The following is a 16,361-nucleotide window of genomic DNA, read 5'->3' as shown; positions in this document are numbered from 1 at the left end:
TTATTTGAATGTGCCAGCCAACCCTGGTGTCTCTTGTATAGTTGCACTCTTAAGGTCTTTTGTGTGTGTGTGTCATTGCAAACGCAAGCATTCTGCTTCGTCAACAAGAATGAGAGACAATCTCGTCTTGCCACGTTTTTTTTCTCAGGTCAGTAAACAGATTTGCTCTTAGATCTGTCTCAGATTGGTTTTAGACTCAGTTTTGGATTACACAATTGATTACTAATAATGTTTTGCATTTAGAAATAAAAATGCTTCAGTTGCTATGCTAACTAGAATTTGTGCACATATTACAGTTTCCTTCAACACAGCAGGTTAAGCAACTGCTGTTTTGACTTATTTTGTCAAAAATATAATCTAAACCAACCTGACAGCCTATTCCGTAGGGTAGCATTGGTCTTTTAATGACTACACACATACAGGTGTGATTGCGCATATATACCATAAACTAAACTGCATTGATAAGAAATGTGGTGTCTTACAGTACGTTAGAGTAGTAAACACATCTGTAACCCACCCACCCATTTGGATCCACCCAAATTATACATTAAAAGTGAAACCAAAGTTCTCTAAAGAAGAGTTTCTCTTTTTCTAGAGACTATTGGCCGCCAAAAGACTCACAAGTAGGTAAGTTACATTAAAACTAAATACATTTTATTATTTTCAGCTAAATCAAATAAAGCTCCTCAAGATTTTAGATGTCTTTGGTTATTCACTAATTATCAAATATATGAAAACTTTTTAAAGTGCTTTGGTTACTGTGAATGCTATGGGGGACAACGGTTATGGCAATGGAAAACAGCGTTATCCTGGATGGCGATCATTCATCATGTACCATGGTACTACAATGAAAAACGCACTGAAGATCCAAAGTGAAGGATTCAGACGCTCTTCTGATGGCATGCTCGATCCAGGAGTCTACTTGAGTCGGAGTAGGGATAAAGCTTCTCGTTACCCTTTGAGTGCTGGAAGAGAACAGCTGGCCATCCTCAAACTAAGTGTTCGAGTGGGAAAAGTGAAAAGGATTGATTTTCAGGGACATCCTTTACAGAAAACCTGGCATCAGCATGGTTATGACACTGCTTGGGTCCCTGCGAACTGTGGAATGGTATCCAGTGGATTAGAAGAAGACTGTGTTTATGATCCGAGCCGGATCAGGGTTCTAGAGATTATTCCAAACTAAAATGCTAGAATCTTTATTTTTATGACCTAAACTGTAAAGGAAACTTAAAAAGACATTGCAAATATGTCCTTCCACTGAGTCTTGCCAAATGGTTTATCTGTAAAACCTTTTCATGTAAATGAATTAATCAATCGATCATTCATAAAATATAAAAATATAGCTGTATACTTGTATGTAAGTATAAGTCAGCCTTTATTCATGAAGCACATTTAAAAACATCAGATGTTGCTGTCCAATTTAAGAATAGTTTTTAAACATACAGTGGGTACGGCAATATGGGGTGCTGTGTGTACATTAATGAGGGAAAAAAATGAATATTAAATGATTTTAGCAAATGGCTGCAATATAACAAAGAGTGAAAAATTTAAGGGGGTCTGAATACTTTCCGTACCCACTGTATATATGGCACAATCTGCTGATCTTGAGACTCAATAAAAACCTATTTGCATGTCTCTTATCAGTCCTTCAGTTTCAGATTTACTGTAGACCTGCTGTTAAGCACTGCAGTGTAGCGGGTCTTATGACACTCAGCAAGAGTTACTCAACTTTCTAAGTGAGAAGTATGTAACAGCTACACAAAAAAAGATGAAAATAGATTTGCGTTTCCGTTTGTTTTCCAAAACAACTAGTGTTATTGTCATTTTGTTGTTGTTAATATTTTATTATATTTATTATTGTCAAAAAAAGTAGAAATAAAATATTAAAAATAAAATCAACAGGAAAAAAAGAAATTTGTACATACTTTTCGAGTTGGTTTCATTTGCTCTTTTTTATTGCTATTTTTAAAAAAAATCTGTACAGGTGTTTTTTTTTTTCCAATTTCAGTATCTGTCATAGAAGTCATCAATGCATTGGGGGTTTCCAGACTATACAGGCTCATTCAATGCATTTGTGTATGTACAGTATGTATGTATGTATTTATTTATTCAATCAATCATCTTATCTACTGTACAGCACCAATTATATTTTTGAAGTCCTTTTTTATTATTAAATAGTTCAATAGTTTTAAAAGAGTAACTGAAATTGAAACTGAAAGTACTCTCAGTTTATAGACAAATTCTTTTAAGCTTTTATGACTCAAGCTCCTATATGAAAACATTTGATCCCTGAATAGCTTAAAAAACTACAATCTGACGTAAGCAGCAAGACGATTCTCAAGTAGAATCCAGAGTAAAATGATGAAACATCATACATAAAGCTTCAATATATATTGAATTACATTGGTCATGTCAGTCTTCCACGATTTAAGTGATAGTTCATGGGAAGGGTTCTAATTCATCACTTCAAAATCACTATTTTCTTTTAGACAGTAAACATTTTTTTAAATTAAATTGTAAATAAAACAAAGAAAAATACTATTTCAGTTTTTCTACTTCAAAATTTCACAGTACTTGCTGTTTCTTTGGAATTAATTGTGAAACTTACCAGCAATTTCTGACTTAAATTTTATTTAGTGCACTCAGACATTTTTCAAATTAAGGATAGGTTATTTGAATTAATTACAATGAATAATTAATAGGGTTAGGGTTAGGGTTAGGGCAGTATAATCAGTATAATTGAGACATTATACTGTATATGAGATGAAAATCAGAACAAATGTTAATAACAACATGTATCCTATTATTAAAGGTATAGTTAACCCCAAAAAAGAGAAAATTGTGTCATCATTTACTGTCCCTCATGCTGTTTCAAACCTGTTTGGCCACAAGATGGTGCGGCAGCATCATCTTCATCTGTACTCCTTTATCCACGAGATGGCAGCACCATCTAAAACACCTGAAAAATAAAAAGTAATAGGCTAATTATGCATTGCACAGAAAGGCAGTTGTCAGGATCTGTGTGTCAATAATTAGTTCATATGTGATCAAATCAACTGATCTGAACAATTTTCATCTGCCAGTTCATCTCTCCAGGTGATGTTAGTTACAGTGAAGAGTCATTTTAATCTGGTTTTATTTAATAAATACCTATATTTCATGTGAACACATCTGTGTAAATTTCGCTGCATTTAAAGTCTGTATTTTCTATTCAGTTTTCTATGAGCTAAATCAGCTTTCACAGATGACAGGAAAAAGTTGAAACATTTTAAGTGTATTGAAACCTTATGTTTTGACAACCTCAGTAGGAAACATAATCTTTCTTTCAATTATTCATTCATTAATTGAAATGCTAAGACAGTTTTTTTTTTTAAACTTCCTCCTTCCAGTCATCATCCCATGTGGGCTACTCCAGTCCACATTGTCATCCCTGACAAAAGCAGTAGACTGAGCAGAGGTTTAAAGTTTGTTTCCAAAGAGAAAAGACTCATCCATTTTTGCAAAAGTTCGAGGACAGTGGCAGGACAGTGGATCAGCCCTTCTGCCAACTTCTCCTCTTCTCCCAAGTCTATTACTTCGTCCCACTTGTTTCTCGGCATCCAGTAGTCGTCGTCGGCCCAGGAGACGGCACTATTCACTGCTAGCATCACAATTTCATAGCTGCACAACTCAGACATTTATAACAAAGAAATACAAATAATCTGGTAGGAGCAGTGATTGTGCTCAATTTATAGTGCTCTGTGAAATGCAGACTGCAGCAGCTTTGGCTCATCACGATGTCGCTGTGACTTCATGAGCCAAATATAAGAATATTAGTCTATTAAATAAGACAGCACTATCATTTTTATTGTGTGTAGTTTCAAGATTTAATTTAGTCAAATTATGCAAAGCATGTGAAAACTTGTTCACTTGTAATGAAATTAGCCTTTGAAACACAAAGGAGTTTTACATTTAAAATTTTACACTTAAATATGTGCATTTTATTTCATCACCACAAAATGCTATTGAACACAATATGTCATCTGAAATCTGGTGGAAATTATATTGTGCCAGGGCTATAACCACCATAGACATTGAGAGGGACAAGTCTCCCCCAATAATTACAAATGGTCAAGTGATTTGAAATATTTAAATACTCGCTGCTCTGCTGCACTCCATTATGCACTGCTCTGTTTATTGTTCAGATGACAAAGATTTTAAAAAGATTACATTGAATTTTAGGCTACCTGCTCTTACTGCATTTGTCAGTGTCGAAATGATTGAGAAGGCCAATCAAATCAAGTCTGTGTCTTCGCAATTCTAAGCATCCTGCTTCATCAGCAAGAATGAGAGTTAAAAAAAAAGAAGAGTCAACCTAGTCTTGCTAGATTTTTTTTTTCCCCCCTGAATTTGAATACTTCGATTTGTTGTTTCTTTTCAGACTGGCTTTAGTTTGCTTTTTTGGGCTCAATTTTGGATAACACACTTTGAATTTAGCTGCATTTGGATTTCAACTTATTTGGAGGTAATATGCTTTTATTTTTCAAAAAACTGTTTGAGTTTCAGTGTTACCAACTGTGCACATCTTACACAGCAGGTTGAGCGACTGCTGTTTTGACATCTTTCGTAAAAGACAGAATCTAACACAATCTTTTGAGTTAGTGTAGGATTGGTTGTTTAAAAATTACAAACATACATGCATTGTTGCTTATACCGATAAACTGAACTGCTTTCATTACAGGTGAACACATCCTTAAAAACCACCTCCACCTCCTCCCCCTCGCTTTTTGTTATATATGAAGACTTACTCTTTAGAGGCTATTGGGCACCAAAACACTATTGAGTGGGTAAGTCAAATTAAAATTAAATGAATTGTATTAATTTGAGATCACTTAAATAGAGCTCTTTAAGATTTAAAAATTCTGCATTAAGGAAACAACATAATCTGATGTAGTAGGATGAGTCATGTACTGTTCAAAAGTTTTCTTTTTCAACCTTTACCCTGCAAACAGCATATTGTTGTTCATACAGTATTCAAATTATTGTCTAGTTCACTGATTATACTATACATGTAAACCTTTCAAAGCGCTCTGATTACTGTGAATGCCATGGCAAATGGCAATGGAAAACAGAAGTTGTATCCTGGAAGGAGAACATTCATCATGTACCATGGTACTACAATGAAAAACGCACTGAAGATCCAAAGTGAAGGATTCAGACGCTCTTCTGATGGCATGCTCGGTCCAGGAGTCTACTTGAGTCGGAGTAGGGATAAAGCTTCTCGTTACCCTTTGAGTGCTGGAAGAGAACAGCTGGCCATCCTCAAACTAAGTGTTCGAGTGGGAAAAGTGAAAAGGATTGATTTTCAGGGACATCCTTTACAGAAAACCTGGCATCAGCATGGTTATGACACTGCTTGGGTCCCCGCGAACTGTGGAATGGTATCCAGTGGATTAGAAGAAGACTGTGTTTATGATCCGAGCCGGATCAGGGTTCTAGAGATTATCGTAAACTGAAGAAGCTGCTAGAAGTTTTGCCAGCATTATTTTGGCACCTACATTTTTAGTTACAAAAGTTATACCTGTTCTTTGTCGTGAGGTGGAGGGAAAAGTCAATCCGAAGCTTGCTTCAGCCTGGCTAATGCTCGGGTCTGATTTATGACATCCTGTTGTCTTGGGCCTCTGTGGAATTTTTGTGACTCCTCGTACCTCAATCATGTTTTACCAAATCTTAGATTGTCTGATTCGGTCTGATATCCTACAAGTAAATGCTCTTCCACTGAGGCTTGCAAGACACTTTATCTGTAAAAACCTAGTTTAAATGAATGAATAAATAAATGAACTTTTGTAAGTGAAAATATAAAACACTTATGCGCGAGAAACTGCACAAGTCAAATACGAGTCACACAGATTTCAGGGAAGTTGTCGCAGCTTTAGGGGTTTTCCAACTACATAGAAAAGACTCATACCACACATACTCAACACATATGTGAGGAGTTCCTTGTCTTAAGAGGTTACTTGTAATGCTTATTATTTAAACATCAAGGCAAATTGTGAAAAAGATACAGAAGTATACTTTAAGTCAATATACTTTCTGTGAATAATGTACATTTGTTTGTTACTTGTTACTACATGTATTTGTTACTACAGTTATAAAAAAAAAATCTAAAACTTATACTTAATTTTAAGTACACATCTTTTACTAAACTTTTAGTACACAACCTACTGTGAACTATACTACAATTGAACCTACTACTAGCTATATTAGCTATATATTATCTGTATAGTTATATTTGAACCTACTATTTAGCTATATACTTACTGTATTTCTAGCCCACTTTTTTACACAGTTTTTAGACAGCAAGTTTTAATTCAAACAATTGTTTTGTATATTTCTCTTGCTTAATTTCAGTGTAACTACTTAATCCGTACTGTCACATGCAAACCAACAAAGAAGAAGCCATCCCTAAGGCAAAATGAAACTTGTTTTTTCTTGCAAACAATGTACAGTGTGACACACATGAACAGCCTATGGCATCTCTTTCTGTCTTGCACAAGCATTATTTAAAGCCTGTAAAAATCTTTTTGTGTGTGTTGGTGGCCTTATTATGTCTAACATTAGTTTATTTCTATGGTTTTCGATGTTTAAAAACAGCATGTAAATGTGTGAAAAGGAGTCATAGTCTAGGCTCTTTTCACTAGGCTCTTTGTTTGGGTTATGCTATTAAAGGGAATGTTCACTCCAAAATGATTTACTCCATGATTTACTCACCCTCAAACCATCCTAGGTGTACATGACTTTCTTCTTTCAGACGAATACAATCAGTGTTGTATTAAAAAATGTCCAAGCTTTATAATGGCAGTGAATAGAGGTTGAGATTTTGAAGCGAAATAAAGTGCATAAATCGGCTCTGGGGAGTGAATAAAGGCCTACTGAAGTGAATCAATGCATTTGTGTAAGAATAATATTTCAAATTTAACAAACGTAATCTCTAGCTTCCGTTAACTGTTGTTTGCGCATTCGAGAGAGAGTGGTGTTCCAGAGGATGGTGTAGGACGTAGGCGTAGTGTAATCTCCTGTGAGAATATGCTAGTCTCACGAGCACCAAGTTTTGTTTCAAACAAAGGAAAACCAGCCTCCTCTTGGCTTATATCGAAATCCTCTGACATTTTTCGTCACAATTCCTCATTTTGTACTTCTAATTCATGAACGGTGTTTTGTTTTGCTCTCTCCTCTACGCTTCTGCATTCGTCACTTCTCACCGGCGCTTATACGCTTACATCCAACGTCATCCGCTGGAACTCCACTCTCTTGTGTAAGTGTGTAGGACAGTTAGTGTAAACTAAAGAATGCGGTTTATAAAGTTTTAAATATGGATATATTATTCTTACACAAATGCATCGATTCTGCTCAGAAGGCCTTAATTCACCTCCAGAGCCACATGGAGCAATTTTTATGATGGATTTATGCACGTTATTTTGCTTCAAAATCTTGACCACTATTCACTGCCATTATAAAGCTTGGAAGAGCCAAGAAGTTTAAAAATAAGTCTGATTCTATTCATTTGAAAGAAGAAAGACATATACACCTATGATGGCTTGAGGGTGAGTAAATCATGGGCTAATTTTCATTTTTGGGTGAACTATTCCTTTAAGGCTTGGATCATTGGTAGGCTAATTCATATTTAATCTGGTTTAAACTCATATGGTCTAATATTCTAACTAATTATTCTGATTTATTCAAACAATGTCTGAATCCCCCTCTGTGCTACTTTGTCTCCGAGTAAAAACAAGTCTGGAAGGGATAGTTCACCCAAAAACAACCTCATTGTCGTTCCAAACCTGCATTGAATGCACAAGAATGCGAATGCAGCAGCATCAAAAACACGAAATCTTGGACTGTTTATTCCTATTGTGTCCATAAGATGGCAGCACCATCTAAACAAAATCAACAAGGATTTTCCTCTGGATAACTCTGCCTTTTCTTACAATAATTGTTTCCAAATGTCTATTATTATTATTATTATTATTATTTAAAGTTACATTTTGTCAATGTATGAAACTATGAATATTAGGTGCATTGTATCTGAATCTCTGTGCCATGTGTTCTGTTACTCTTATCAACCTCTTACTCTTCAACCCAGAGAACCTTCACTACTCCTAAATAGATTTTCTGCAAGCTTACTGTTTGGGAGATCGAACACTAATTAAGATTGTTAATGAAGATTTAATTTACCAATTCAAACTTGAACACATAGCACAACACAACACAACACAACACAACACAACACAATCTGCCAGTCCAGTTTCTACAGACACTCTCACACAGGTGGGAGCCACGGAGAACATCAAAGAGAATTAGCGAATAGTTGCTGTAGATTTTTGCTACACGCTGCAAACAAACATGCATTTTCTTTGCTGAATAAATTAAGACATGTCACATACCATACTTATATTGTTTTATATGATGGTTTACAAAAAAGGTCTTATAAAAGCAATATCTCCAACAAGAATGTTGATATCTGTGATGTGGAGCAGTAAGCACAGCCAACCAAATCTACTCATTGTGGTTGCGAGTGTGGTGCTGCTTTTAAATAAAACTCAATAAATAAGTTAATATTGAGTAACTTACATTTTAGGCACTACTTTTGCTCTGCCAAAGAAAATATTTTCAAGTTGCATGCCTGAAAAGGGAACGTTTTCCTTCCTGAACGAATCAGTTAAATGAATCGGTTGGGTAAATGATTCAATGACTCAATCATAAATACAGCCACTTGTCCTATTCCTGAATGAATCAGTGTTTTGAATGAACCGGTGAGTAATGATTCAAAGACTGACTCATACTGTAAATACAGGCACTTGTTTAGTTCCTGAATGAATCTGTAGATCAAAAGATTCAGTGGTTCTCCTTTAGCTACAATTTTGTATCCCACTACAGATGGGGGTAAACTACAAGTAAGGACACACACACACACACTTTTTCCTATCATGGTAGAAATTTGCCATTGACAATCATTTTATGAAAACTTGTTTACATTTTCGTTCGTATATGTTCATAAAACCGTTTCCCCATGGGTCCTTTTGACTGGTCACTGCAATATTTTACTATCCTTGTAAATGTTAAAGCCACCTGACCCCCACATATATAACATGGCTTGCTGTAATTTTTAGCAAATGGCTGCAATATAACAAAGAGTGAAAAATTTAAGGGGGTCTGAATACTTTCCGTACCCACTGTATGACATGTACACCTCCAGTCTTCCTGGGACATGCAGGAAGCACAGTCTTGCTGTCCCTTTCGATATCAAGTGGTCTAATTATCAAGGTCGGTGGGCATTTTCACCTTGCTGTCCCAGAGGAAGCAGAAAAAAATGCAAAACTGAGAAACACTTCCAAGTTAGCATACCTCTTCCAGATGTCTTGTGGTTGAGCTGCACACTAATGATCTATAGCTCCATTCTGAGTCGTGCAGGATTGTAGGGCAATTCACCAAATGAATCTTTAATGAGGACATTTTGCAGTGAATTAATGTATTAATGGCAAGTTATTTTTATTCTTATCATTAATGGCATACTTCTGTGCTCCGTGTGTTCTGATAAATGTTTTATTGTCTATGAAAAAAACTAAATCTTCTGACACTACTTTTAGAAATAATCCATCTGTGGTATCACTGCTTCACAAAACATGCCCAGAAGCTATCTTATTTGTTTGCATAAGAAAAGTGAGAAAATTATTATTGGTTTTAGCTAAAAGCTCAACACTTTGTACGTGCATGTGGTAAATTCTCACACCCTGCCTATTTAAACATACTGCGAACAGCGCATTGAGTAATAACCTGCGCATCAATTCATTATGTAACTCAAGGACAGAGCGTGCATTCATAATCTCACTCTCTGCTAATCATTTTGAATCCCTCTCCTGCTCTAAGTGAATCTTGAAGCAATCACACTCCTCTTTGTCTTTGTCTCTCTCATTCAAGTCTGCTATTTCCTACGTCAAGCTTCGCAAACGTAATTAAACCAAATTTAATATAACAGGATATACGCAGGAGCTCATGAATAATTAACCAGCCTCGAATCAAAAAGGTGGGAGTGGCTTGTTTATTTGCAGGCACTTGTATAAACTAGCTGAAACACAATCACACAAACATATTGCAGGATTGAAGTGAACGATAAGCAGGGGTTGACTCGCAGGGGTAGTGGTTTGAAACGACCTTATTTTCCCCACTTTCATCAGATGAACTAAGGCTTGTCAGGCCCACTAATAAATCCCATGCATTTTATGTAATCCAGACTTCAGATAGAGCGAATTTCAAGGTGAAACCTCACGGTAAACTTTTGGCTGTCTTAAAGGGGTCATATGATGCTACTAAAAAGAACATTATTTTGTGTATTTGGTGTAATGAAATGTGTTTATGCGGTTTAAAGTTAAAAAAAAAACCACATTATTTTCCACATTGATTATAATGACTTATCTTTTTACGCATTGCGTTGCATCGCGCCGCGTAAACATAAAACTTTGTATTTGTGATCGGAGAAATGACAAACAAGAAGTGCTACTCCACACTGCCCAAAACTCGCTTTTGAATCATCAGTGGCAAATCCTTTAAATGAAAACTTACTTACTTGAGTCAGAACTGCCAGCATTTTAGTCTAACATTACTCTCCCAGCATCAGTAAACAGTCCTCTATAAAATGTGCTGCACACATCTGGATATTTGGGTTAAACTGTTCTGGAACAGTGTTGTAAATACAACTTAACCACTGATTTGTAGTCGTGTCCTCTTTTGGAAGGCCAAACAAAGTAGTTTCGCTTTCACAACGAAAAACACAGAGGCCTAGCGTGAGGGGAACCCCCGGCTTAGCGTGCGCTGAGGCCGGGATAGAGTGAGCTGAGGCGGCGGGGTCGAGAACGTCGCACCCGTCGGATACGACGAATGAGCGGCAACCACATGTGACGACCCCGGGCCCCGCGCTTCGTCCATGGTGAAAGTTGATGTATTCCCTCAGCGACCAGCACAGATCAGCTCTAGGCATGACGAAGCGGATATCGTCCTCTTTTGGAAGACCAGACAAAGTAGTTTGGCTTTCACAAGCACACAGCGTCTTCACGATATGGCTGCAGCGTCAAAACTACAGTGAGATTAAAAGTTACGCCTTCTTTCTTTGCGTGAACATTTGGGTGGCGTTATGCAAATCTTCCCACATAGTGAGGTAGATATGTGGGTGTGTGTTAGAACGAGCCGTTTTAGGTAGGTGTGGCTGACTCTGAACTTTTATAAAGAATATCTCTTTGGATTTGAGACTTTAGTCTTTGCAACTTTACAGATCTTCTTTATGCACCAAGAGCTTGTAACACTCCAAAGAGAAAGGAAAAATTGAAATCGCATCATATGACCCCTTTAAAGTGCGATTTGAACTCTCAGTTTCCATTACTGACCTTGAATTGTAAGTCTGTTAAACAGCCTGGGAGTAAGTAGACTAGACATTGTGTTTACTCCCTGCCAACTCTGTCCCTGTTTGAAGAGCCTCTATGGACATCTCCAAAGCCAGCACTTACATTTACTCAGCAGAGACAAACACAGACTAGAAGACACACGCAAGAGCCAAAAGTCAATCCAGTTAAGAGTTTTCTTTACAAAAAGGAGCATATACACATCAGGTCGCGCACACATCACCTCAAAACATACTGTCTTTATTCAAATTTACAAAAAAAAAGGAAAAAATACAACAGAATAAATAAATTTTTAGTACACACCATCGTGAGATCTCAGTACCAACAGGGCCCACTCAGGGCCACATCAATGCAGTCCAATAAGAAGGCAGAAACCAGGATGAATGCAGTAACTCCACACCCAGTTTACAACTGACCTAATCTACCTGAAAAAAATAGGCAATGACACGTGAAGGATTCAATTATTCGTTAAGGCCCGTTTACATCAAGAACAATAACTAATACAATAACGTTAATCGTAATTCTATAAGAACAGGTATGTCCATTCCACAACTATAACGATAACGACACAGAGGGACGATATCGCTGGAGTTACTTTCAAAACAATTTTTTCCAAAACAGTCACAGCCAATCGAAATGCAGCAAATGGCTGCAGCTCGGTTTACAGAACATGCATTGGTGTGGGTGCAAATTATCTAATTATCGTTATAGCTATCACTCTTGCTGTAAATGGGCCTTTAGTCCTAATCAAATAAGCTCCAGGGGATCTGTCTTTCTTTAATCATTATTCTTACCGTACAATAATACAGACATTAATATTTCATATAACCTTTTTAGGCTCACATTTTTGACAAAGAATTACATTTGTTGGGTTGTTTGGCAAAGTGTGTGTGTTCGTACTGCATGAAGCGCCCTGGTATTGGTGCGCATGATTGTGCAGTGATACAGTGGTTCTGGTTCAGTCCAGTCACAGTGAGTCCTTGTAGCCACAAACAGTGCTATTAATCAGGATATCAATGCAGAGTGTGAGCTCAACCCAGAAAAAGGACTTCACATATATTTATTTGGAGCTTCTGCATTCAATTCAAGTAAAAATAAATGTTCCATTTGGGAAGAGCAACACATCCGATATCGTACTGTGGCAGGGTTTACTCTGCTTCAGTCAATCCAGTGTCTTCCAGTTATATCCAGTGGATTTCGATGTGGGATTATATATAATATTCTCCTCAGTTTTCATTTTATTATCTTTTTTTGTTACTTGAAGACTACAGTACTGTTGTCACTTTTCACAATGGCATTCAGTGATATTTACATTTAAATACATTTACATAGAACATATTTTTCATGTTTTTTTTTCGTCCAATAAAAAACAACAACAACAACATTGTAATCTATTTTCAAACATCATGTATAAAAGTGCATTCTAGCTGAAGCAGACATGTCAGCTCTCATAAATCATCTTGACTTTTTAAATGTGGGATTTTTTTTTTTAGTAATGATTGTTTGTGCATATGTTTTGCACAATTTTAGCATCACTACATTTAAATTTTGTCATCTTTTTTTTTTCTTGAGCAACTTTGTATACAATCTGTTCTTGGCAAAAATGTGAGTCATTTTGAACCCTGACAATGTGACATCCGCAAACCAGAATTTCCAAGCAGGGTTTAAAATTGATGCGTGTTTGTTTTCGTCTGTGTGTATGTGTAAACACCGAGAATCTTTGTGCAGACACTTATTCAGGACTTTACTGTAATATTCAGTGCTTTCTTTTGAATAATTCAGTTCTCTTGCTTTTGTGAATGTATAAACAATTTCTGTACAAATATTAATTTTCCTACTCCCTCGTGTGTTGCCATAACTTTTCATCTGTGTTATTCCGGCCTTGGGTGTCTCATTCCCGCGTGGTGCCAATGTCTTGCTCGCTGCAACGAAAATCAGAGTTGAAATCTCGTTCTTTCTCTGTCGTAATTAAATGTGATCTGGAATACAGTGAACTTTGCTTTTCGCTTACTGCCAAACACACTTAAGGAATGTTAAATGCTGGCTAAAGAAACACTGCACTGTGCTCACACATCAGCTTTTCAGCACTTATTGCTTCAAATTGCATCAATCACTCTCTCCACTGCCTTTGCTCTCTCTGTTCATTTTTCCATGTCTTCCCTTATTACCTTTCCTCTTCGTCTCTCCCTCCTTACCCTTCACTTTTCATTATTCCAGCTCTTGTTGCCTTTTAATCACTGTCCCACCCAACCCCTCTCCTTCTCGCTCTCTCAGACATTCGCCTGCTCCTCGTCTCCAGACTGCTCCTCCTTCTCTTCCCATTCCCTATCCTTGTGCTTTTTGCTGGCTTCTGCATCTCCTTCTTTATCTTCTCCGCTCTCCTTCTCCCTTTCCCTAAAAAGATGGGCTAATTTCTGGAATTGTGGGCCCCAATCCTCCAGACCTGATCCCCACACCTCCTTCTCTGCATCTTTGCCTCCCTCGCTGTCCAGGGAGCTGAGGGACCCGGCGCGGGAGCCTGTGCCTTCCAGCCCGTACACCTGCACTGAGTCGTACGGTGGCTGCGAAGGGTCGAAGGTCACCTGCGCAAGGCGCAAACGCAGGAACTCGCCAACCCTTAGGGCGAGAGAGTGAGCACCTCCGACAGGCACTCCTCTTCCTGACCCCTCAGGTGCTAAGGGCCACGCTCCGCCATAACCTAGGATGCCCCCAAAAGCTCCCCGTCCCTGGCCGGGATACGGAAGCAGCTGAGGCGTCATATCCCTCCTGCCCAGTGGGTACCCGGTTATCCCCACCCGTTCATGCCAATCTCCTATGAACCCACCACCTTCCGGATACATCCCGGTGCTCAGTGGAATGCTGCCCTCTCTCTCGGGCCTTCCCACCACAAATCCGCTGCCCATCTCCAGCCCACCCCGTCCCAGAGTCCCCGGGTAGTCCCTCTGCTGCTCCCCGTGCAGGATAGTGGCGTAATTGCTGCTGACCGACTGCATTTCTGTGCTACCACTGGGAGCGTCAGCCACCCCAATGTGGCTGGACTCAGCAGGCCCAGCGCCATTTCTACTTAGGGAAAGACTGCTCCGCGAGGAGTGCCGACCAGCTCGGGGGAGCGTGGTGGAGTCGCACACCCAACCGCCCGTGGGGCCTGGCCCAGCAACCGAGCCGGAACGGGTCAACACCAGCTCCCGTTCGCGGGGTGCCGTGTCCGGCTGGACCTGTAGGGGACGGGGAGGAGCAGGAGGGTTAGAGCGGGAGGTAAGGATGAGTTTATTCTTCTGTTATTCAGCATGGGGATGCGTGTGATAGAGAGGATTGTTAAGAAAGGGAAGAGAAAGCAGAAGATATTTCACAATGAGCAGGTGAAAACACAGAAAAATGTGATAATGAAGTGAGACAGTAAAGTGTTAGCGAGTAGAGGAAGTAAGTGACAAAGTCGGACAGATGGAGAGGGAGAAACAGTTGACAATAGCTGAACCAGGTTAATTGAGCGCTAAAAAGAGCTAACGCTGCACTGTGAGATGAGGATGAGGAGAAAAAGAGACAGCAAGAGACAACATGTGAAAATACACCTTCATCGTCAACCTGTTCGGCACCTACAACATAAAAACTAGCCTGCCGGCTATCTAGGAATGTGCAAAACAACATTTTCACACATGGGACGTGTTCTAATCACTTTTAATAAAACAAATATTAGTCTCTTTCAGTGAGTAAATATGTCTGCACTGTGCATTTTTAAATGTATGTGTAAAATCAGACATTAAAATTCACTAGATGGGCTCTTAAGATGCGCGACGGTATGCATGAATTTCCATGACAGCAAATAATGCACAACATACTTTGTTGCACATCAAAATTGTAAAAAAATTAAATTACATGCAGCTTTCTGCAGTTTTGAATTCATGCGTTTTCAGGATCTGTGTGTGACAACTTTCCCAGTGAAACACACATCGTGAAATGAATATTAATATCAATTGCGCAGTTGTTTCCCAGTCTCCAGTTCAATTAATGTTTATTAGACATAATATATTAAAGGGGTCATATGATGCTGCTAAAAATAACATTATTTGGTGTAATGAAATGTGTTTATGCAGTTTAAAGTTAAAAAAACACATTCTTTTCCACATACTGTACATTATTGTTTCTCCTCTATGCCCCGCCTTTTTGAAATGCATCGATTTTTACAAAGCTCATCGGTCTGAAAAAGCGAGGTGTGCTGTGATTGGCCAGCTATCCAGTGCGTTGTGATTGGCCGAATACCTCAAGCGTGAGACGGAAATGTTACGCCCCTCACATACTGTTGATGCCGTGTCCCGGCCGGAGCGACGAGACAAAAACATTAAAACTCATTACAAACAAGGCATTTGTTGCATCCAGTGGGGACATAATTACTGATTATAATGACTTATACTGTCTTTTTACGTGTTGCGTTGCATTGCATTACGCCGCGTAAACATAAAACCATGTCTGCATTTGTGATCAGAGAAATGACAAACAACAAGTGCTACTCCACACTGCTCAAAACTCGCGTTTGAATCATCAGTGGCAAATCCTTTAAATGAAAACGTATTACGTGAGTCAGAACTGCCGGCATTTTAGTCTAACGTTACTCTCCCAGCATCAGTAAACAGTCCTCCAAAAAATGTTGCTGCACACATCTGGATATTTAGGTTAAACTGTTCTGGAACAGTGTTGTAAATACAACTTAACCACTGATTTGTAGTCGTGTCCTCTTTTGGAAGACCAAACAAAGTAGTTTCGCTTTCACAATGAAAAACACAGCGTCTTCAGGACATGGCGGAAAGCAGCAACAACAGTGAGAATAAAAGTTACGCCTCCTTTCTTTGCGTGAACATTTTGGCGGTGTTATGCAAATCTTCCCACATAGTGATGTAGATATGGCTGACTCTTAACTTTTATAAAGAATATCTC

At 38.4% G+C, this 16,361-nt stretch overlaps 1 protein-coding gene across 3 annotated transcripts in view; it reads right to left on the bottom strand.

Annotated features, from left to right (window-relative positions):
* Positions 1-11,680: 11,680 nt before the first annotated feature.
* The window catches only part of cdh24b (cadherin 24, type 2b), a 169,670-nt gene continuing 164,989 nt past the window's right edge, over positions 11,681-16,361 (bottom strand). For 2 of the 3 annotated variants that reach the window (XM_016280562.1, XM_016280559.1), the window contains one exon: positions 11,681-14,707. In XM_016280562.1, the coding sequence (XP_016136048.1) occupies positions 13,703-14,707 (1,005 nt within the window). In that variant the 3' untranslated portion in view covers positions 11,681-13,702. The remainder of the gene's footprint in view (positions 14,708-16,361) is intronic. The other variant, XM_016280561.1, reaches the window with a different exon arrangement.

Source organism: Sinocyclocheilus grahami, unplaced genomic scaffold (assembly GCF_001515645.1).
Source record: "Sinocyclocheilus grahami isolate Dianchi unplaced genomic scaffold, SAMN03320097.WGS_v1.1 scaffold141.1, whole genome shotgun sequence".
Classification (NCBI taxonomy): Eukaryota; Metazoa; Chordata; class Actinopteri; order Cypriniformes; family Cyprinidae; genus Sinocyclocheilus; species Sinocyclocheilus grahami.
The sequence above is the reverse complement of the archived record's forward strand: the minus strand, read 5'-3'. Positions and strand labels throughout refer to the sequence as shown.